At 43.7% G+C, this 24,350-nt stretch overlaps 1 protein-coding gene and 1 long non-coding RNA gene across 5 annotated transcripts in view; one reads left to right on the plus strand and one right to left on the minus strand.

The window, feature by feature from the left end:
* Positions 1-14,082, plus strand: LOC309438539. 3 transcript variants are annotated; one of them, XR_014183815.1, is made up of 4 exons: positions 1-103; positions 656-738; positions 10,994-11,052; positions 12,001-14,082. It is a non-coding gene; the product is annotated as an uncharacterized lncRNA (long non-coding RNA). The 3 variants fall into 3 exon arrangements; XR_014183816.1 differs by lacking the exon at positions 1-103 and adding an exon at positions 249-334; XR_014183817.1 differs by lacking the exon at positions 1-103 and adding an exon at positions 255-309.
* PSEN2 (presenilin 2) overlaps positions 13,013-24,350 on the minus strand; it is an 18,396-nt gene continuing 7,058 nt past the window's right edge. For both annotated transcript variants that reach the window (XM_082050089.1, XM_082050090.1), the window contains exons 4-11: positions 23,680-23,821; positions 22,746-22,813; positions 21,730-21,950; positions 20,801-20,899; positions 19,187-19,264; positions 17,445-17,564; positions 17,002-17,120; positions 13,013-15,371 (exon numbers count right to left, since the gene is read on the minus strand). In XM_082050089.1, the coding sequence (XP_081906215.1) occupies positions 15,216-15,371; positions 17,002-17,120; positions 17,445-17,564; positions 19,187-19,264; positions 20,801-20,899; positions 21,730-21,950; positions 22,746-22,813; positions 23,680-23,821 (1,003 nt within the window). In that variant the 3' untranslated portion in view covers positions 13,013-15,215. The remainder of the gene's footprint in view (positions 15,372-17,001; positions 17,121-17,444; positions 17,565-19,186; positions 19,265-20,800; positions 20,900-21,729; positions 21,951-22,745; positions 22,814-23,679; positions 23,822-24,350) is intronic.

Raw genomic sequence — 24,350 nt, forward strand, 5'->3', positions numbered from 1 at the left:
CGCCAATGGCAGGCGGGCTCGGGCGGGGCGCCGGCCAATGGGGGGCGGGGAGAGCGCCGGGACAGCGCGCGTGGCGGCTGCAGGGGGACGTGAGGCCCGTGAGGTCCGTGCGGCGGCGGCGGCCGTTGGGCGGGGGGCGGGGGCGGCGAGGCGTGAGGTGCGTGTGCTGTGGGCGGGCGGCGCTCGGGGACCCGCCGGCACCGCGGGGGGGCCTGGCAGCCCCGCCGCCGCTGCCTCCTGTCAGTGGTGGGCCGGCCCAGTCCGGGCCGGGGGCGCCTGTAGCGAAGGGCAACCGGCTGGAGTCGGCGGGTCGGTCAGGGCCCGGCGCGGGGAGGTTGGTCCCTCGGCCAGAGAGGACGCGGGCAGGCAGCGCTCGTACTCCACGCCTTGTGAGGGCCGGGGGAGGGGGTGTCGTGGCTCGAGCAGGCCCGCCGGCTCTCCGGGGATGTTAATGTGTAGGAGGAGATGCGGAGGAGCCAAATGGGCAGCTCCATTTTGTGGCACTCCATGGCCATAAAACCTTCGTACGTGGATGCCAGTGTGATTTTTTTCAAAGAATTGGCTTAAAGTCGCGGTTGATGCTGCTTATGCGTGTATTGGAAATCGTGTGTTCATATGCTTGTTGGAAATAAAAATCATACGGTGTTTCCTACAGGTTGATTCCAGCTGTGTGGTGTCTCACAAGTGCTGCAAGGGGCTGATAAGAACAGCTAGCTCTGTGCTTTTGTACATGTTCTGGTAAGCGCCTGTCTCCGTCAGCAACTTTCTTGTCTGAAAAATAACAATACATTCTTTATGGTGCATTTGCCTCATGGCTGCATTAGTGCGGAAGTATATTTGGATGAGGTTTGGAGATAATATAAATCATTTTTTCTTAAACAGCATTAATATTTCTCCTCTAGTCATAGTGTAACTTATAGGAGTGACCAACCAAGAGCCCCGAGCTTTAATTTCAGCATTGTCAATTGCTTTCTTTGGCCACCCTTTTCACCTAAGCAGTAGCTTGAATTGAGCACCTACATCCACACTGAAGGACCTATATCAAAGTAAGTAGGAGTTGTGGGTGCTGTGGATTTGTGATGAAGGAAACTGGATAAATGTGTTTATCCATAAAATAGATGTGTTTATCTATAAGTGTGTTTAGGGGTTTAACTCTATGCAGTTTGTTGGTGAATATTCCTGCCAACCTGCTAGTGCCAAACTTCTCCTCCTCTGTAGAGGACAATAATTATATCCCTTATGTCCAGATGCACATACCAAAAATTATATGGCTGGTATTTATGAACACACAAAATATTGTTCAAATATTGCATGTATTCCTTCATGTTTGGTTGGGGTTTTTTTAGAGTTTGGGGTTTTTTTAACGTAAAAATAAGACTTCCCACACAAGCCCCACTCAGCATCTCAGGTAAGTGATGAGAAGGGCTCTGCTAAGCACTGAAGAGAGAACTAAAAATAAATTTATTAAAACTCATCCCAGACATTATCTGAATTGAAAGCAAGCCTCAGTCCGTACTAGGAAGCCTAGTTTTGAACTTGAAAGGTTAAAAAAAGCAATTACCTGTGGAAGACACACTGTTGACTTATTTCTCTACACACAGGGTATGTGTAGACAATATACCTGAAATGGAGAGGCCAAACATGACACTTTGATGTTTGAGAATGGGATGGAGACTGGATGTCTTAGATGATGTAAAAACATGGCTGCAATAAGATATTATACCAGCCTTGAAAAGTTTTGTCAAAAAAATGCCTAGTTTTCTTAATTTCAGTACTGACACCGCCAGAAATGCATACAAATGAACTGTTATGTGTTTTGTTTAATTCCATACTATTTTCTTAAAGGAAAGATAATCTCTACCCTCATCTTGAAAGAGATACGTCTCAGATGTCTTTTCTAAGCAGACACTTATCTACTCCTGTACTGAATTTGGGTGTCAGTTCTAAGTTTCTGTGTGACATCATTTTGCTTGCGTCAGCTCAGCATTAATTGTGAAATATGTTTTACTCAGTGTGCTGAGCACGGAGAACTGCATGGATTTCTGCATGAGCACGCTGTCGTAGTTTGAGGCAGAACAATCACAGGATAAAGCTCTCCCCATCTTTCAAAGACAGGCCTGGCTGGTTCACTTCATTCCCCCCATGGTAAACCATTGGGTATTTCTGCCGCTGCTGTTCAGTTTGCATCACACCTTCTGTTGCCAGGCTTTCTGCAGCCTTAAAAGACCCCTTGAACTTGAGTGCAAGGCTAGCTCATTCTAAACTTAGACTAAAGAAGAGAGAAGTGTCTGTTTTCCCACCCGATTTGGAATGCAAAGAGGTAGAATTGAAAGCTGAACTGAAGCTTCTGGGAGCAGATATTTTATGTCCTTTTTTGTTACTGTTTAGTTCTCGAGGGGAATAGGGGCAGGACACTCTGAATCCAGAGGCTTACTTCTGTGGGGATGGTTGCCTAACTGCACCCACAATCCTAAACAAAAAGTCAAACATGGTGTGTGTAAAGCACTGGAAGAATTGTTCCATGGCAGAAGCCGTGCAAGATCTCCCTGTAAAGTGGAGAAAACTGGTAAAAGAAAAAAAATACTGTCAGTGTTGGGCATTGGTTTAGTGCTACCAATTATGAGATTTACACCCGTGAACCCTGGAAAAAAAAGAAGGGGCAGAGTGCTGAACTTCAAAAATAGACCAGGGAGTCATCTTTTTCTTTGGAAAGTCTCTCAGTGGTTTCTGGGACAGCCTCATGGTTCACAGCTCCTGTGGGCTTTGGAAGGTCCCAATTCAGGTTCCCTCGCTGCTTATGAACACTTAGAGCACTCCACCCTCACATCAAGACCCTTAACCGTCATGCGTGCTCTTGTCTTCTCCGCACTTCAGCCTTACTCGTATTATTATTTGTTATTATGCTCTGCACAATGGGAAAGCTCACCAAGAGGAAATGGGAATGGAGCACTCCTCCATCCCTTCCAGATGCCAGCCAAATTTCCAGTCCGGCCTTGTGCTTACTCTGTCTTGTTCAGTGGCAGGAGACGAGGATGTGAATCCTGCGGAGATCAGACCAGGCTACTCCATTCTGGTTTTGTGCCCTCCACCAAAGGGTTGTAGGTAAAACAGCAGAGGCACCTGCTTCATCCCTGCTTTGGATCAACTGTCGGAGTTTGTGTAGGAGCTGATCTGATAAAAGTGATATGCAAACACTTGACAGATAAAGCCCTTCCAAGCAGGCTAGAGAGAAGGAACTTGGGGAACTTGTACATAAAAACCTAAACGCTGGCATCCCCTGATGCCTTAGGGTATAATGTGGCAGCAGAGTGAGGTTGTTGCATGTTAAAACTTCTTACTTCAGCATCTAAATCTGGTATAATTTTTGTGCTATATGCCTGCAGTTTTTGGCAGAATTTACAGAGCGAGCCAGAGCAGTCCTATGAAAAAGCAAGTTCCCAGATTTTGGGGAGTCTCTTGATTACCTGTAAGAACAAGAAGTGAACATTATTAAGAAATCAGCCACAACGTATTTTTGGCACTGCAGCTGTCATTTGCTTCTCACATCTATTCCAGTAGTGTTGTATTCAGTCAAATTACAACATACTTGCTGACTTAGCTGGAAATATGAGCATTTCTAGCAAGAGTCTTACACCTATGAGGATTATGTAAGTCAATCTTTTATTAAATTATCATAAAAGTATGATAAAAATATTATAATAATAATTGCAATATAGATAGAAATACTACTATGATATATGTCCTCATACTGTATAAATAGAATGGAAATTATAATCAATTTAAATTATAAATAATAATGAGTCACACTTCCCCGGAGCCTTCTCTCTACTGACGATTATTTAATTCTCCAAATATCCTGATTTTGCAAGTTGGGGAGCAGTTAGTACCTTACCCAAGGTCAGTGGAAAAGCTTTATGTAGCAGCTGGAAGTCCCAACTCCATCACAGATGCTTTAGCCATGCCATCATATCTTCACTTACATTGCTTGTTGATATTTACATAACGAAGGACTTTAATGATGCAATTGCACGAGGTGCATGAGCAGCTCTGCTGCGCGTCTAGGGTAGAAGCAGCACAAAGGGCACTGGGAAGACTGAGCCCAGGACTCTCTGACTGTGACTTTTGCAGGGTCGCTGTCAGCCTTTGGGTGGGGTTGCTTCCCTCCTCCTGTTTGCTCTTTTCTGAGAGGTGTCTGTTCGCTCACCACCAAGCAGCTCACCACGTACTGGGTGCCAGGGAACACCCAAGAAAAGCTCTGCCAGTTCTGATGCTGACTGCTGTGAAGAACCCAGTGAAAGCTGGCTTCTGTAAAGCCTTGTACAAAGTGGGCCAAGTTCCCAGAGAGGAACAGGCCAGAGTGGCTCAGCTTTGACAAACCAAAGGTGTTAGAGAACCAGAGCCTGGAAGGAAGGATCTTCGGGCCCTGCAGTAAGAACGGCACCTTTGCAACAGGAAATTAGTAGGCAGACAACTAACCTGCAGAAAAAAAGAGTTAATGGAGTCTCAATTAAGCAGCTATTGGTCATGTCATTAGGTTGACAAGTATCCAGGCTATTCAGAGAACACTCAGAAATCCTCTTGCATAGGACAGGCCCAAGCTGTTTCTCTGACCACAATAAAATATACGTCACCATCCTTCTCCTGTGTTCACATGGTAAACCACAAAACAAAAGCTGCTCTGGAAAGGTTTCCCTCAGTCCTTCTTCTCCAAGCAACCACTGGGGCTCAGGTAAGGTACCTCTTGAGGGGTTTTGCCTTGTGTTCACTCATCTTCTTCAGAGGTTAATTTATTTGGGGCAGGAGGAATGTCTTATCTGACTACGTAAATTTATGGTGTTCCATCGACTTATTATAATAATGTAGGGAATGATGAACTGGAACAGCTCAAGGAGAAGTCACTGGACAGGTGGCTTGGTGTTAGTAGTTAACTTGTAGGTATTTCAAAACTTTGGCAGGTTTCAGTGACGTTGGTTGTACCATATGTTATTTACGTGGCTTTATGGCCAAGAATGAGAGCAACAGCCTTGTAAAGAAATGAGATCTCTCTGACTCAATCCAAGGTAGATGCACGTCCAATATCATCATAGGATCCAAATGATGAGCTATTTTTGTAATGCTTCGGACTGCTCTGATTCCTGAACTGTGTATTTTCATCCCAAAGCACTCAGGCATTCTTCGCGTTTGTCCTTCCTTTTTCTCTCCCCTCACTGCAAAGGGATAGAGACAAGGCTTCATTTCAGTTAGCGAGCACTTTATTTTTAAGATGATTGAGTGCTGTCGGAAGGAGACAGTGTGGCCATTCTCAAGACAAACTTTTTCTCTCCAAGAGGAAGACACAGTGCAGGGAGCAGGATGGGTATTTCACGATTTCCTCTCGCATTTTCTTTCCAGGGCACTCCGTGAGCAGCCTCACTCCACAGAGCTAGAGAGGGCAGGGGACACCAGTGGCGCTGCAGGAGGGCCCCAAGCCCTCTGGCTGGGGGAAGGTGGGCAGGGATAGCCGTCAGGTTCTGTGCAGGGGAGAGGACTGCTGAAGGGCTGCCTTGTCCCCTAGTTGAAAAAAAGGAGGGGGAAGAAGACACAAAAACCTTCCCTTTGCCCTCTAGGTTTTGCCTTGCTGAGAAAGCTACCTTCACAGGTGCCTGTTCCATGTCACCCAGAGAGGGGCTGCTTTTGGGAAGGAGAGATAAAGGTTGTCAAACCACAAAGGTGATTTATTATCTCCATGGGTCTGCAGGGAGCAGACCAACACAGGCCTGGAAGGCCAGCACTGGCAGCAAAGCTCAAAACTCGAGTCTTTCTTGTCTCCTGCTGTTATCTATCCGGAAGAGATTGCAGTGGCTCTTGACAGGGTATTTGTGGCTTGTGCTGTACAGCTCCAGGACATTGACTATACAGGAGTGAACTCTTAATGGGAGGTGAGCACAGGCCCATGAGTGCTGGGGTTATCTCTACTTGGGGGAAAAAGTAGCAAGTCTACTCTTCAGGCATTTTAGAGGGTACCTGCCTGGATTCCTCTCCTCAGGGCTGTGAGACAGATCACAGCCTCATTATCTTTCACCAGGGTTTGCCAGTGCCCTCCACACACGCATGTTCAGCAGGCTGGATAATGTGATTTTCTCTCCCACTGGGAAAAAAGAAGTGTTCCAAGTGCAGTCTCACAAACTGGAAATTTACACATAGGTACATGGATTTTTTTCTCTCTTTGAATTATGAAAGAAAACAAAACTAGGTGTTATTCTCCTTCTCTGTAGCCACAACAAGCCCAAGCTAAAAACATATTCATCATTGACAGATGGAAAAAGTTGTGCAGCTCACCATGCATACGCCACCACGCCACACTCAGCTCCCTCCAGACTTGGCCACATGGGTGCCAAGTGGGTACCGGCTGCTTTGGAAAGTTGGAGACATGCCGATTGGGGTGGAGTATGTTGAGAGAAGGACAGTGCCAGGTGGAGAGACTGCAGATAGAAGCACTAAATGGAAGAAAGTGATACCAGTTCTTGTCTTTGGATAGTGTGTGGGACAGTGTAGGGCAAGGACAGGCACCTTGCCCCTGCCACCTTAGCAATTAATGCAGTAAGTCATTCACAATATCACTTGCATGTTAAAACCTTCTTCCACAACAGCACTTTTTACAGGTATTGAGGAAAACCATTTTGGATGAGAGGAAGAGTGCAGCAGCCTCATTAGCAGCTGTGTGCCTCGAGAATATGGTATTTCTATTTCTCCCCAAATATGTAAGACTCAGTTAAATATTATTCAGTCTGTATCTCTAGGCTACACAGATCAGTTGTTTCTGCTTATTGTAAATTGCATTTGCTTGCATAGTTTGGTGAGGGCTTTGCCCTCTCCTCTTGCCACCTGATTGATTACATGTAGCTCAATCAATCCTGCACAGATATAGTGGAAAGGCTGTTCTTTGTATCTTCCAGCCAAGATTCACTTTACAGATAACTAGTAAAGCCATTCACCCCCTGGGTAAACATGGCAAATTAATTTTGGAGCTAGGCAAACAGAAGCCAGTCCTTTGCCTGCACTTAGCCAAAGAGCTTTTTACAAAGGACAGAATGACTATGTGGAACAGTTTGCGCAGAGTTTTTCTAAATGGGAAGGCAGTCTAGAGCCAGAGAAGATGAGAGAAACAGCTATTTCTGAACACTTTACTGGAACGAAGAATTGACACTAGTCATCATAGGTTGCTCTGCTGGCAAATGGTAAAGTGTGCTGCCAGACCCAGCCACTGCCATCAACTTTTGGCACAGCATTGCCATGTGTCAGTTAGCTGGAGAGCAGTGAGCCACCTTGCTTCAGCCTGGAATCATCCCCAAAACAACGTGTTTTCTTTCGCTGCCCTGAGAGCCGGTCCTTGTTCTGGCTTCCTGGTGTCTTGCTTCACTATTCCAATACACAGCAAGGTGTGGGAGTGAGACAGGGAAAGCTGCGGGGTTTTTCTGAATGCCTGAGTAGCAAACAGACAAGCTCATAAGCTCCATCTACTTTGTCTGAAGGTAGTTCACGGGTAGTCCCAACGATTTACTTCTAGCCGTCAGGAAGAAAGCAGAATCTTTGCTGCCTTTGGATGCTGACTGACCATTTTACTGCCTTGCTGTGGCTATCGATCCAATTCCTGAGGTCAGTTGAGAAGGGCTGCGTAATCTGACTTCTACTATCTACATCTGTGTCTGCATACCTGGAGAGAGAGGTCGATGGGTGGCAGGACATCCCAATTGACACGTATCTGAGTGCAGTGAACAGGGAGACGCCAGCAGTTAATACAAGCCTCTGAAAGAAATGACTGATCAAGAGATGGTCCAGACATCCATGTTAAGCCCTTCATTTGGCCCTAAACAAATTATTCAACTCCTATCTGTAAAATAGGGCTGATGGCATTCTTCTGCTCGGTTGAGCTCTCGAAGCCCGGCTCCTGCAGAAGTGCTTGGAAAGCCTCAGTGGAAGCACAGCAATTTCCACATGCTCTGGAGCTGCACACAAGGAAAAGAGCTTGCCTTCAGGCACAGCGGTGCCAAGAACCAGCAGTGCAGGTTCACTCTCCCATCACCTCCCAGATGCTTCGAGAAGATTTCTAGCCTATAGGAGCCCAAGGTGCGAACACAAAGATGTCCCTTTCCTATAGAAATCCCACTAGATATAGTATCTGGTGACAAAGTCTGGCCAGTGACTACATCCTGTGCCATTGTGGCAGTTGCACATCCCCTGATGAGATCTGGAGTTTTTGATAGGGCAGCTGATGGCTCTTTAGCACCTTTTGTGCCCCACTGTGCCTGCCCCTATGTACACACCTAGGGTGGTGCCAAGGTGCTGACAGTCACGTCCTCAGCCCAGGGCAGGGTGACTTCACCTCCACCAGCTGGAGGCAGGAGGGATGGGACCCTCAGTTAGTTGACAGGGTCCTCAACAAAGGAGGTGCCCAGAGTAGCTGAGAAGCTTCTGGACCATATCGTAATGACCACAGTCAGATCTCACCAGGCTGTAAAACAGGGTTCCTCTTGAAGATCCCCTTTGAGTGGTCTTCTTAGAGCAGCAGGACTGTGAACTGGAGCCCTCCCCTTAGACTGGGATGCTGTCTAAGGAGACTTCCCAGGATTGAGTGCCCTCACATCCTCGTTTGGTGAGTGGTTGTTTTTCTCTGTTGGATATATCCTTGAGTGAGTCCTTGCCTAACCCAGGCAAGTGATTATTTCTCTTCTGGGTACACATGAGTGAGAGGTCTCTGGTTTTGTTTCTTGTGAGTGAATGTGTGCACACTGTGGATCCTCCTTATTTTTATGTGGTCATACCCCAATAATCTCCTGAACTGGTACCCAAATCTGTGTTTTATTGTTGTCAAGAGTGCTAAATAATTTGTATAAACCCTGTTTCTAGTCAGTTTATTTGCTATACTTTTCCGGCTAGAATAAAGTCTGTTTTGGAACTTGTCACCTAAATTGACTTTTGGGGTGCCTCTGTGACAGCCATCCACTCCATGGACTTTTGACACCTGTCACTTCAGTTTACCTGGTGGCCTGCTTTCAAGGCATGGGAAACATGGTTCCTTTCCTGGAAGGCAAGTGTTGTTCCTGTTTTCTGCAGCAGCATTCACATTTCATGATGGCACTGAAAAGCTTGCATGCACACAACAGTAGCAAGGAAGGTGGCCTGAACTTTTACATGCTAAGTGCCTTTTGTATTGCTTTATGTCCCCTGCTAGCCCTCATCTTCCCATCCTGTTGAAGTCTTTAAAGCTAGAGCTGCATGAGCAGCACCCCATTCCTCTTTTGTAAATCTAAGCCATGCCTCAGCTATGTTTCAATTTTTCTAACCTCATATTCTTCCCTAGGCTGACCGGCCACAGCCTCTATAGCCAAATGGGTTTGCTGCATTTCTGTTCCCCATTAGTTTTCTGCACAACCCAGAGTTTGAATTGGCAGCATGATGAGTTGTCTGAAATAATTCAGTGTGTTTGCCATTTCAGGTCTTATCTTGCCCACACAAATCACATAGGAACAGACATCAGATTTTTTTTTTGTTATTAAAGAAGAAAGTCAAACAGTTTTCATGCCTCTTGAAAACTGCACATAACACTGCTGGAAGACTATTAACAATATTTGGAGGACAAAAATAGCTCAAATTTGAACTTCCTGGAATATTACAAAGGCCTTATTTGGAGATGGCATATATTGTTTGGCATGATGAATCGGCAATAAGTTCCTGTTGGAATAATTATTAACGCTACTGGCATTTTATTGCTACTGACGTTTGGTATATCAAAGCTGTGGATAGGTAGCTTTAAAAATAATCCTGAATACCTCCCTTTAGCTTCAGAGATCTTGCTTGCCTTACACCAGTTTTGAAGGAAGGCTTGGGTTCTTTCATAAATAGGTGCAGCTCTACCAAATCAGGGAGAATCGTAATTGCTTCTATTTAGTTTTGTAAAGATTGAGGATGGCTTGGCATAAGTTAAGAGGTTGGATCAGTTTTCCACGCTCTTTTTACGTTGTTCTTACTCTGCTTAAATGCAAGTAAGCTGTGGGGTTACTCATATTTTATACTGGGATGTGCAAGGTCTCCCTGAAATCATGTAAAGCAATGATGAAGGAGAAAATAGGGGTAATGATTTTCCTGCTCTGCCCCCCTTCTGATTCTTCAGGCCCCGCAATGCAGCTCAGGAGTGCCAGGCTTCACACCATTTATCTCTGCACAGACCTAGTCCTGAGTTGGCCTTGTGAGCTGTCACTTAGCTCAGGTTCTATTTGATAGGACTCAAACAGTTCCCAGTTTTGGAAAACTTCCATTCCAACTACTTGGCCCTGTACCTGTCTCAGGTTTCTCTATCAAGGAGTTTAGCTAGTTCCACTTCAAAGTCTCTATTTATTTATATCTTTTTAAATACTGAGCTGTAAATAGTGCTTGAGCACTGACACCTCCCAAATTGTGCTCTTGGACACCTGTCAAAAAAATGTGTCGCACGGAAAAGATAACAGTTCATATTCACTTAAGTCCTTGAGTGCTCAGGGCAAATGTATTGAATTTAGAGCGGGAAAAGATTGGGTGATAACAAGCCTGCAGCAAAGGTAGGATGTAAAAGAAGCTGTAGTGACTTGTGTGATCACATTTGATGCAGTGATCTGATGTGGGCAGATGTTCCTTCTGTAACCAAGCTTGAGCCCAGCATTTACTCTCTTGCTCCGTTTCCCATTTGTAGAATGGGAACAGCTCACATCACTTTACCTTACTGGAGGCAGGGGAAGCAAGGATAAATTCAATGAGGGACGCAATAGTGTGTTAGGGGGTGTATGAATAATGGGGTAGGAGAAGTTCTGGCAAAGATGCCACATTTGTCCAAGCTGCTTTCTTGTGAAACAGCTGAGTTCAAGAAAACTAGATAGCCCGTGGTTCTCCTGAGGACACAGATAACATTTTCTAGCTAGACCACAGATTCCCCAGTACAGAGAGCTGGAATGACAGCAGCGTGCTCTTTTTTTCCCCTCAGATGATTAGCAAGACCTGCTCGGACAGGAGACTGCAAGTGAGAGGAGAAATGACAATGCAGTAAGTATAATAATTCCTTTGCTTCTTGAAGATGCTCTGAAGGAAATCTAATTTAATGATGCCCTGACTTATGCTTGGGCTTTGTGGGACTGAAACTAGGGCTGAATATTAAAAAAAAAAAAAAATAGGGAGAGACCCAAACAAAATGCAGTGTGCAATGTAACAAACAGCAGCACCTCAGCCAGAGCTGCAGTGCTGAACATGGCATCACATTGAAACCTGCTGGTTTTAAATGGATTCTGGTACAGTGTGAGCTCACTCAAAGCCTCTCCTATGCTGTGCCAAAACTGCAGCCCTGCTGGAGTGTGGGGTGCCTGCTTTCTCCCTGCCACAAGGAAGACTCCAGGGCATTCAGCCTCACTGAAAAACAGAGTACTTTAAAATGGCTGGTACTTCTCCATATAGACTTACTGCCCTCCCGTGGCTGCCAGGGAGCATCCCTAATGCAGAAACAGGGAGCCCAGGAACTGAGGGAAATGGTAAATAAAAATAACTACATATTCAACTTAAACCAAAATGCAGTTTGAGTTACAAGGAAGAGGAAGGCAAACCGACTGTGTGATTAACTGGAAGTACCCAGGAAGGCAAGAACAAAGTGGAGAAATGTACTGGTTTAGGAGTAGCAGGGAGACCTCTACATATGTTGTTTTGCAAGGACAGTGGGCCTTGAGCTATTCTGCACCAGTGTCCCATCAGCAAGTGCCATTTACTCAAAGAGACATGGTCCATCTAACTTCATCCAATTGCCCCATGGAGGAGAATTTACTGGTAACTGGTACAAAGAAGGTATGGGAGAGCAGCCAGTGTGCCATTTCCCAACTGGGGTAGACGTGTGCTGCGACCTTGCTGTATCTACTAACCCTCACTGGCCCAGCTTCACCAGTGTGTATAAAGCTCTTGCCGAGACACCTCATATTGCAAATGTGTCCTTTTCTCTCCATGATCCAGAAGGAGATGACATTTCTAGCACAGATGGAGTCCTTTCTGAGGGACTTCCCGTAGGAGCCTGAAGTCACGTTTTATGAATGAGACCTTGGAGCACCTGATGAGAGCTGGTGTGGAAGCACTGCACGGTTCTGCAAGGAGTGTCCTGTTTCTTGTACTTTTTGACTATGCTGCTGCTTGTGTGCTCTCTGTGGGCAGAATGCATCTCCAGTCTTTGATGCACAGTAAACACTTGAAACAAAACAACCAAAAAAGCCAATCGAAACCAAAAGCCACAATGAAGTGGGAAGAGGAAACACAGCAAAAAGCACAAGCATGGTCAGAAGGTGATGATGCCAAACTGGTTGAATTGTACATGTTTCTAACAAAGGCGATAAATGCTGCAAGGAGGCAACATATCTCCCACCACTGAAAAACTTGGATTTGCATTTTTGTTTGTGGACTTAGTATCAGTCTTACATGTTAGAGGTTGGTGTATGCCCAAGCCACATGTGAGACTAGATGCAATGAGACACTCATTTTAAACTGCAGGGGAGGAGTGGGTGTGACAGAGATCATGTAGGACAATGCCAACACATGGCACCTCCTGTACAGCTTCAGACTGTTGAGTGACACCTGCATCAAGACAGGTGTCAGCCCAGCCTACCTGACAGCTGTGCTTTTTCAGGGATGCACATCACCGGGAGTATTAGGATTTCTTCAGAGTGAAAGAGACCGCAGTTCAGCAGAGCACACAGCAGATTGAAATCAGTGAATGAACGTGGCAGACAGACAAATGCTTTGCTCACTTGAGCTGCCAGGACACTGGGTCAGTATCATGTACAGGCCAGCCAGGGAGCAGAGTAAATCCTGCCCTCTCCATTTTCACATCTTAGGCCATGTTAATGTGGTGCAGCATCATGAACAAAATTTCACTTTTATGCACAGGTGAGAATGTCCAATGAGATGAGAAATCACTCAGAATCATTTTAAAATTTGTGTGTATGTGTGTATATACACACATAAACACACACAGTGAATATATATATATATTTGTAGTAAATACATATGAACTTTTAAACAATTTAAACCACTCCAGTATATAGATGATATACTCCTATCACTTACCAGGACAATACATTTTGTTACACTGACAGATTCTGCTGCTCAGTTACCTTTTAAATTACAATTTTTTTAGGTTACACATAATTGCTCAGTGGAAGGCCAATCTGGCAAGCACAAATCTGCAGCAAACCAGTAGTGATCCTTCAGAATTTGAAGGTACCTCCCCAGTTTCCTTCAAATATTAACTCTGCTTTCACAGAAATAAACTGTTTCTAACAACATGCTACAACCCTGTTAAGCCAGGCAGGATTTTTCTTCTAGTACATATAAATATTTCACATCCTCTCTACATCATGCTTGCAAGTGATTGTATTCTGATTTGGCCCCATAACTGTTTTAGTTAAACAACAAAAAGAAACAAACAAACACAACTCTCACATAAACCTTAAATATCAGCAGATTTAAAAATCTAGTGATTTACATTTCCAAAGGAAATACCTTTTAGAAATAATTAACTCAGTCTGCAGCTGTTAAGTCCAAACATTGTAAATGTAAGAAATGAGGACAGGAAACTAAACAAAGCACAAAAATGACTTGCTTGTCCAAACTGAGACACACACAACTCTCAAACATTTTTTTAGATCACCAGTGTGATGTCCTTGTTAAATATCAAAGTAGATTAGCTTGTACAAGTCTATTGAAAAAAGGACTATCTTAAAAAAGCGTGGTTCAAAGCTTTACCTAAAAAGTATTTTCACAGATTAAATTCTGCATCTCTCAATGACATTGAATTATTCACAAAACCTTGCATAATGTTACATTTTCAAACACTGACATTGATCAGCTGTCAAAGAAAACACAGCTTGTTTGTGTAATAGACACTGAAAAAAAAAGAAAAAAAATCACAGAGCTCAGCTATTTTTAAAAAACTAACCCTCAGAGTAGAAATAAGATTATTTTAAAAGGTGGATAAAACAGTGAGGTTCAGTCAGACCTGTATTTTTTATTGGCAACAAGCACTGTAATTTTTATTTTATTTTTTTTAAATGAACTCACTTGAAGGTGTGTAAATATTCCTAGCATTAATGATGCCTTACACAGAGTAACATAACAGAAGATTAAAGTTTGCACTCCCATATTTTGATACAAATTATTATAGGGTATTTCTAAAAAGTCCCTTTGACAATAAACAGCTATTTTCAAATTTGTAATTAAAAAATAATCTTTAAAAAGTACCAAAAACTAATAAATCAAGTCTCAATCAGTGTAAGAGGACCTCTTCGTAAAGGAAAGGTAAATCCTCCTTTGCAGTAGTTACAACAATGTGCAGAAATGAGACCAGAAAAACACACAAGAAGGTACAGGTCAACTGATTTACTGGAGTTGTGCAGTAATTTCCACCTTGTGGTAATTTGAGGATTGTAGTATGGACCCAGAAAAAGATTTCCAAAAAGATACAATGCTGGGAGGACACAGGAAAAAGTATGTTTTCCAGCACTGAGGATCTGAAGCGCCTGAACAGGCGTCTCTGCCTTCGTCAGCTGTTAGCAGCAGTGGTGGATGTGCTCAGAACCAGAAGCCTCACATTTAAACGTCCCACCACTGACATCCTGTCTAGATCTGTCATGGCTGTGTCTAAGGTCAGAATAAATAGGCATTTGGGGCAATTTCAACAGAAGTTGCATGTCCAGAGGCCAGTTTATGCAGCTCAGCCTCACTTCTCTACAGGTGTACACACTGCTCTCCTCTTGTAATTACGACTTACTCGTGCCACATGTTTGCACAACACTTCAAAACTGTGAAGTGTTAGTAATTCTAAAGTACGGTTAAACTTGAGTGCAGTTCCAGGGCTAGAACACACCTCAGACCCTTCACTTCTCCAGTGTCCCATGCTCCATACAGTTTCTGTGCTCACAGCAGCCAGTGTGCACATGGCATAACACAGAAGTAATGCTCTGACATCAGCAATGAGCCAGGCTTTGCACTGGAGTCCAAGAGCCCTGTGAAAAATCTCAGTTCAACATGTAACTATTAGATTTTCAGTACACATCATGTAACAGATTTAGTGTTTTCCTTAGAAATATATGGCACGAAGTGTAAAACTTTGACTTATTCCAATTTGTACCATACTTCACAGCAAAGCTTTAAAAAGAATCCTCTAACTCCCACGTCTTCTAAATATACAGCTGGTGGGAGGCCAGAGTGTCCATGAATGGTCGCACAAGGTTGTCTGTTGAGAAGTAGAAGATCAAGCCAAAGGTGATGGAGATGGGAAGAGCAGGTAGTGCTTTCTTAAAAACAGCCAGTAACAGAAGAGTTAAGCATAAACCCTGCCAGAGAGTATAAAAAACACAAGAAGATATAGTAAGAAGCCAGGAAATGTATCTGTCATCAACAAACAAATATACAAATAATAAGCTATATACACTATACAGCAATTGAAGCCTGCCTGAGCTACCAGTGGCGCCAAGTACATTTGTCCACACCTTCACCTTTCACACAAGTTGGCTAGGTATTTTCTTCAGCAATCCTGAGCACAGCTCTCTGCCAAGAAACATATATAAACAGCTAGTGCTGACATACAGCTGACCCCGAGAGGTTAATTTATTTAGAGATTATTTTACATTTTGTTCTACACCATTTTGTATGGAAGTACTGATCCGGCAGATAAAAGCACTTAAATCCTGGTGAAGTGCCCAGATAAGGAGTACTTTTAACACCTTCTCAGTTTTCAAGGTCTCTTGGGGTTAAAAAAGGAACAACAAAAAAAATCAACTGCTGTTCTTTTGACTGGATTGCTTACTATGATAGGTGAATTCTGGTTTTACTGGATAGCAGGCCAAGATCTGTTGTTTGGGGTTTTTTTTGAGCATGTGTGAAACCTTTTGTACATTTTTGGTACACAGTATGGCTAACTGCATTTAGGTATGGATTCCTTCTCATTTGAGCCCTTTTTACTTCCTCCATGATGACAAAACTTCTGACACCAGGCTCCAAAAATTTTAACAGCACTGTTAAACAGAATGGGACATTGGGCCTCATGGAGAGACAAGAGCGAGAATTCCCCCAGCAAAGAGGCCTTGTGCTGGACCCCAAGATGTAAAACTAGGTGATCCTACAGACTGCTCTGACCTAGGAGGTAGGAAGGCTACACTCAACACATTCATTTCAGTTAGATCATTTCCAGTTCTCATGCTTTTTGATCAATGATCTTCATAAGTCAAAGTCACTGTCTTTCACTGTTGTTGGGATCTAAGTAGCAAAAGAGAGGCCCAAGAAGGATGGGATAATTAATTTTCTTCTACCTTCTGGCTAGTTTCCTTAAGGGTGGTGGTGTAAACAGCAAATTCCTAGTCATTGTTTTCTACCTAGGGAAAGCTGAACAGTGTGTGGTCATTAGGCCTGGCAAAACCAAGCGCTTTAGCAGTTACAGTATGATTGTCATCTGCTTTTACTGATAATTTCCATGGATACATGTCTCTTTCCTTCCTGTTTTTTTCCACTGCAAACGCAAGAACAAGATTGGCTAAATAAGAGGATGAAGAAGGCCTTTCTCCTTAGCAAAAAGGGGTTAACCTTTTCAACTATGCTTGCTAACCAATGTGGAGTTCATAATAGGGACTTTGTGGCTAAGGGAAGTCCCCAGTCTTCAGCACTGAAGCAAATACACAAACACTTCACCTGTAACTTTTTTTTTTTCCCCCTGGGGCTGTTTCACCTCCACCATCCCCACACTTGGCTCTGCTCCAAGGAATCCTCCCTCCCAGCCCATATAATTCAGCTTCTACCAGGGCTGCTTAGAGCCTGTCTTTATAGACAGAGGACTGGCCTGGGAAATCCACTGGTGGTTTCTCCCTAACACTCAGTGTGTTAACTGCAGAGATGTAGCAGTGCTCAGTTCTGGCAACACTGCTGTGCTAAACAGGCTATAATGGAGTTTTTAAGAGCTCGCTCACTTACTATGAGAATGGCTACAAAGCAGGCCAGTGTAGTATTCCAGTCTCCACTAGCTGTAGCAGCTGCTTTCCCAACAAGCACACTGTAAAAGATGAAGTCTCCAAGGCCCAGCTTCACACCCCCTGAGAGAAGTGGAAAAAAACAAGTGTTACTTCTGCTCCTGTTCAGCTTCCTCACGAACAAATTCTTGTCCCCTGGGGGGCAGGTGAAGTTTCCTGCTTAAATTGTCAAGAGATGTCACTGGAAGCTCAGTCCCAGAACAGATACTGCAGCAGCAAGAAGTAATACAGAGTCAGACTCAAGACCATTGTTGCTCAACAAGTCACCACTCTTTGAATGAACTGCAATTAGGCCAAACTGAGTAACAGAGTGTTAACCACAATGAGTAAAAAACATCAGGCACTGCCTCTGACTATGCTGAAAACAAGGTATGAAGCCTCTCTTACTTTCCTCCTCCTCAAGCTCCTCGAAAGAAGTGATGGGGCGGGTTGGAACAGGACTCCTCCTCTCCGACATCTGAGAGTCTGCGTGTGAAGGGCTCCTGTGGTTCTCTCTCCCATCCTCAGCTTGGTTCCACAAAAACAGGCCAAGAAGAGCAGACAAATTAAAAAAAAAAAAAAAAAAAACACCAAAACAGGTAGCTACATTTATAACTTGGTTTAACACATGAAATCCACACTTCAGTGAAGCCTCTCCAGAATGGGTAAGCCCTTTGTTTCTTGAAAGTGTGATCATCATGACCAGTTCAAGCAGAGACATTTAGTGGCTTTAAGGCAGAAGGGGACATGTTCACAGCTTCTTTGGCAGCTATCCCAGAGTTCAACAGCTTGAACAAGTGAGTACATTGGCAGAACTAAGATTTGCCCAGTGCAGGCCAGAATGACAGGTAAAACCTAGTGAACTTCATATGCACCCCCACATTGTTATATCTTTGTGGTGGAGGCGCTCAGGTATTCCCTAACTGGTCATATGACAAAAATGGATAACTAAGAGGACTGCCATTTATGAGAAAAGTTCTGCCCTGAATCACATTGACATTGGGGCTGGGTGTGCATGTGCAGTTAGTGGCCACATTTCATTGTTCACAGATTTAATTTTTTTTGGCCTGTTAAACGCATCTAACAGAGCCCTTGGTAGTGCTTTTGGAAGCAGCCAGTCTGTGATATAGTACTCTATCTGGCAGTTCCTATTTTTCAAAAGTGCTCATGCAAACTTTCCAGTCCACGTCAGTCTGACAAGATGCTGCCACTGCAGATGTGAGCTGACTGTGCTGTGGGACAGAGCTCCGCAGTGGCATTCTGTATGCCTCAGCATGTAATTTGCTTCTGCTCTGTGCCCAGTTTCAAAGCAGGATTGTGCCCCTGCCGTTTGTTAGTATGTCAAATGCTTTATCCTGAAATAAGCAGCATGTTCAGTTATCAAGCCCTAGCATACATTTATTGCTTCAACATGAAAAGGTGCTGTCATCTCTGAAGTGCAACAGGACCAGATGGGAAATCCTCCCAACACCACAAGTCAGATGTTATTAAATCACCTTCAAAATTTGCATTTCAAGATAAAAGCAAAGGCACAAAAATTACCACAGGACCAGCTAGAATGTAAACTTGGAACACATCGGCTACTGTTGAGTAACTGTCCAAACGTAAGTCTTATCCAAGCGTAAATGTAAAGACGTTCATTTTCTTTGGCAGAGTAAGCCACATTGCACTTACAGCTCAGTAAAAGCAGGTCTCTTCTGTGACACTGGCCCGAATGCAACACACTGCAATGCACTTGAGTTCACCAGCTCATCGGCATTATATTTATGAGCCAATGTTATTTACCATCCTCAACTATTAAAAATATAAACCCCCACTAGCCCACTTTCAGCTTTGACTTCAGTACATCTGAAAATGTGTCATGGACAACACTTGTTTGTTTGTGGTTTTTTTTGGTTTGGTTTGTTGTTTTTTTTTTTAAATAAAGGCAGCCTGAATGCTGGAGCTTCCTACATTGTCTGGTCATCTTTGCTGCCAGTCCTAAAAGCACATTTCAGAACATCACTAAGTTCTGCAACTAATGTAACAAAACTGAAAAAAAAAAATGGCATTTGTCAGGATTCAAGGGCTTACATTTACTTTCAGTCTCAAACACACACATCATTTCCATGGGATAGTGCTCTGTATAGGAGAGCGACATGCAAGCAAACCTGCATCCCACGCCTGTTGACTTGATCTTCTTGCTGCTGTGTCTGGCTTTGCCATTCCAACTGTCCATATCATAGCAGCTAAAAGAAAGAGAGAAAGTAGCTGCATAAAACATCGGTCACTATAGCTCAGAGGAGCTAAGTAAGCACCTGCCCCTAAAAATATAAACCCTTGCCTCTGTAAATGCTTTTGTAACACTCACTCTTAGTTGGTTTCCCTAAGCACTTAGAAGGCAAGGTGAGAGGAAATTAGGGCAGTGCATACATTCAGTTTTTAAGAAGGTCCCAGAGCACAAATAGCTAAGAGTCAGTATAATCTTCTCTGTAGGATAAAGAAAGCAAAAATGCAGAACGAGGGTCCTCATCTACTTCGTTTTCTTCCTGGCTACTTGACTCTCCAAAAAATTGCCCAGGAAATGATGCTAGTACAAAAGGTAACCAGAGGTTACCATACACAGCTTACTCCTGTTCTGCTAAAGGTAAAGCACACAAGCAAGGGGTATGCTGCAGTTGTCAGAATGCCAGTTTTCTCTCTGCCTATCTGTTTTGGTTCTTTCCCATCAAAATATTGGCTATTTCTGTTTTGTTTCCAAGAACAACTGAAGGATGTTTGGGGGTTGTTCTTGAGATGGATCCCTAAATTAAAAAGGAATACAAACTATTCTGAAATCAGTGGAAGGGAACTCAAATCAGCTGTTTATGTGAGTGTGCATCAGTCCTCCTGTTTTTATAGAAGCTAAACTAAACAAAATAAGCCAACGCAAACACAGTGCCTGCTTTTCCACTACAACCTCATCCAAAGTGATGTTTTTGCATCTAGAGGGAGCCACAGAATGGGGCCTTCCAGTGGAGACACTGACATTCTGCATAAGAACTTTTTGTTCAGTATTTATTATTCATTGAATTGCATTCTCTTTTAGAGAAATTCTTGTTCGTTGACTAGAACATGCGAGAGACTTCATTTAGATTGTCTCAGGTCAGTATAACCTCCAGTAAAAGGGAAGTCAGCTTAAGCCAACAGCAGCTCTGCTTGGAACATATAAAAGCATTTCTATAACATTAAATGCTTGGGGAAAAAAAAAATATATGTATATATATATATCTCTCGATCAGGTTGTGGGCATTCTCAGCTTGACACCCAATATTTGGAAATACCTATTCCATCTTACAAGTGGCATAATGAAAAAGTCACTGAGGTCCATGAAGCACTTGAGTCCAGGTCCCCCGAGTGTTGAGTCGCCTGCCTTCCAACTATGTGAATCTTACGCACGTGTGTACCTTTGTGGATAAAGGCACCAGGCACCATCATAGTTAAGCCAAGAAAGCTAGGGAAGAGATGCAGAACAAAGCAGCAAGTTCCGCACTGTATTCACAAAAAGATAAATCTACTTTTGAACATATCAGCTTCACAAGGTAAACATGGGATCCTTTCATCTAATTAAAGTTGGCACCATTGTAACCGATAAACAAGGCCTTCTACAAATGGTCTGTTGTAGAACATAAACGTGCGCCAATCTTAGGGCAAGGAAGTAACTAAAATAGTGCTCTTTGGTTTGACACAGAAATAGGTTGCGAGTTTAATCTGGCTAAAAACATTAACATTCTAATCTTACTCACAGGAATATATTAATGCAGGAAAAATGGGCTCGTTTCTTTCCTGTGCAGTTTCTACCAGCATTCTCAGTGGCCCCTTGGGACAGAGAACAGCCATCAGATCTGCAAAGAGAAAAGGGCCAGACATTGCCATCTCCAACTATCATGCATATTTTTCAGTCTTTATCTTTAAAAAGCTATTCTCCCCTCAAAATTACATCTATCAATATTAACTGGATGATTTCCTGAATGACAGTTTCTGCCACTTTGCATAATTCTGGCTGTTCTGGTCCCTAAAGATGTTCACTTAAAATACCATCCCCAAGCCTTAACGTAATAATGAGTTTTCATTGTGCTAATCCTATAAAAAGCCTCTTGAGAATACTACATATTTCTTTGAAAGCAGATTTACAGCAGCATTACATCGAGGTGTTAAATTTAACTGGGGGTGCTTTTTTTACCTCCCACAATCTATCGCTACGTACACTGACTCTGTGTTTCCCATGAATGAAGGCTTTTGGTCCAATTCCTCTTTGCTCACCCTCCCTCCTCCACCAGAGCTCCTCACCAATCTGTACATTACCTCCCAGCTACCTCGTTCTGCAGGTTCTCTTGAAACTTGTAACTCATTCCAAAATCCATGATCTCCTGATAACCGTAAACGAAACCTGCAAGACTATCAGGTTGCTGCTGATAAAAATCCAACCACCCCTACCATGCAGTTACATGTGGTTCAGTACTTCCCTGACTTGGTGTTCCACTACAAAAGATATGGTAGGAGTACAGTACCTACATGAACAAGTTAGCAAGAGACAAGCCAGGAATTCCACTTAATCACCCATCTGCCTCTTTCTAAAGCTGTCAGCACCATGAAGTCGTTTTTTGAATAGCATACGCAGTCTTGAGATTGCCTCTCCGTCAGCCACACCTTGGGAGTCACAACCCAGACTTACCATAGATGGAGATTGCACCTAGAATCACCCATGCTGACCATTCAGGTAGATATTTAATGAAAACTAGTGCCATCAGGGCACTGATCATAATGAGATATGCTTGCTGGAGCTGCAAGGGACCTTTCCAGTGGATGCAAATCATTCCAACAGCTCCAAAATTCCAGATGACTAAGATTAGAGTGGGGTAATCCATGGCCACGTTGTATGTCTTCAATACTTCACTAGAATACAAGAAAACTTAGCTGAGCAATAAAAGCAACTGACACGCAAAGCATCCCACTAGCTGTAGTTAAACAAGCAAGCCTCCTACTACACCAGGAGAAAGCAGGATAGGAGCAGCTCCCATCATGAAAACAGAACCTGCCTTGTGGCCAAATTGCTGCTCTTAGCTCTCTGTTCCTCCTGCAGGAGCTGGACCTGCTGTGTGTGCAATCACCACGCTGCCAGAGTTCTGAGGTCAACAGCAATGCCCAGGGTTTGAGCAGGCAGGATTTCAAGTCTTAACACAGGCCTGCGGCTACATGACCATCTGCAGCAAAGACGTCATCTAAGAGTCATCCCACCAGGTGCATGATGCTCACAGTTAATAATGTAAAGTTTTAACAAGATCACCTGCAAGTTAAAAGCTTGGTTCTACCTGAGCTGGGAGCTAAGGGAATGAGCTTGAAGCAATGCAGTCTGAGAAAGAGGAAGACAAATCAGACAACCAACTCAGCACATAAACTGTCTTTCTACTTGCTTCTCAACATATAATTCAGGGCCTATGTACCACAAGGTTCTGCCTGTTCATTTCATCACATCGCGGTGATTTTTGTAGACTAGGCACTGTAAAATTGGTCATTGCCTATTAAAGACCTTATTTTCATTTTTATTAAAAAAACCTCTCTCATTCTAAGAATTCTTAAACCTCCATTTGTAGAAGGGGAGACATTCCTTTCCTTGTTCAAGTTGGGAATTTTCTGTGAAGAGGTGAAGGAGCCCTGAACCGCCAGGTTACCTGCACCATTCCCACTTACCCAAGATATATGTAGGTAAAGAGGAAGAGCAGCATCAAAGAGGACAGGATCAGCCAGCCATGGATGAACTATCAAGGGCAAGAAAAGACAGTGACTGAAGGAGCTGTTCCCCCTCACACAGGTCACAGTGCTGCGTGCACTACTGACAGAGCTTCCTATTGTCCAACAGCCTCCTTCTGCACTCCTCCTCCAGTTTGCAAAGACGCTGCCCTCCCCACTACTGGTAAGGGAGGAAGAAACAGTCAGTTGGTCCTAGTTTTCCAAAACCCTTTAGTTTTATATTGTATCTCTTGGTGTTTGTTTGTGTTGGCTTGTTTTGTTTTTTCAGTCTCTTTCCATTTCCATGGGTATCCATTCTAACTCCTAGCTTCTTGGCTTGGTGGGGAGGAGGAGGGCTTTGCCCAAGGCTGTACAATAAATCCATCTCAGGGCTAAGTTTAAAAAGCAGCACTGGCCAGTGCTCAAATGCTGGGCTGGTACCACATATAACAACTCCCTGGGCACCACAAAACGTGAATGTGCCTTCCCTCCAAGCCTTGTCCCCTTCAGCCAGAGCCTCCACAGGCAGAACACCACCAGTTTCCACAAAGCTTGTCTGAAACTTAAGAGAAGGCACTTGCAGTAAATGGTACAACTTAGTCCGTAAGTACAAACAGCAAGACTTTTTAATCAGATGGAGAAGACTCAGACCTAACTAACACAAAGTAGCAGGCCTCGTTTTTAAGAGCCTGCCACTACAGACAAAATAACAGCAAAGCACATTCAGGGGCATAGCTCTGCCATCACTGACAAAGGTTCTGTACATTGTGATTCTTGCTGTGACTAAGATGTGGACTAGCCAGTGCAGTGCCCATATTTCTCACTGACACATCAGCCCCACCTGATCTCAAGCTCACCACACATAGTAGAAAAAGCTCTGGCATGAACACTTTACCTTGTAGCAGCGGTATTTATAGAGCAGGACTAGGAACACTGTCATTACAACGATGACACTGATCATTATGATGGTGTTCAACACAGAGTTCAAGAGACGCTGGCCCACAGATGGAGTATCCTCAGTGAAAGGGGTGTAGATCCTGCAGCATAAAGCAAAAGCCATATAAAGTATATATATTCTCTTATAACTAACTGCTCCAAGATAAAACCAGACCTCTGTGTGTGGGGGAAAGAAAGGAAGGTATGACTGCCAAGGACAGCAAACATGAGATGTAGCCTCTGAAGGGGCTGGACTTCAGTTAGTTATCAACTAAAGATTAGGGCTATCAAAAGCACATTTCTCCAGAGAAGCTGTGGCCGGCAGAGCTCTAAACAAAAAGACCTAGAGTATAAATGACTTCATCTAAGTTTAGTAACTTCTCTCCAGGCCATGAATTTTTACTGCATGCTCTGGATCATCTCCATGATAATTATGAGGATACATCACAGCGACTGTCCTGCAAAGGGGGACCTTTCTTTCCACACTTGGTAGGAGAGTCTTGGACTTTTTTATCCCTTCTCATCAGCATTCACATCCTCCCCCAGGTCCTGCTTTTGGTTCCATTCAAGCGACCAGAGTCTCTATTTCTCCTCCCGATGTGCAAAGGACAGTTAGAGCCCCAACAGTGC

Source organism: Streptopelia decaocto, assembly GCF_964273445.1.
Source record: "Streptopelia decaocto genome assembly, chromosome: 3".
NCBI classification, from domain to species: Eukaryota; Metazoa; Chordata; class Aves; order Columbiformes; family Columbidae; genus Streptopelia; species Streptopelia decaocto.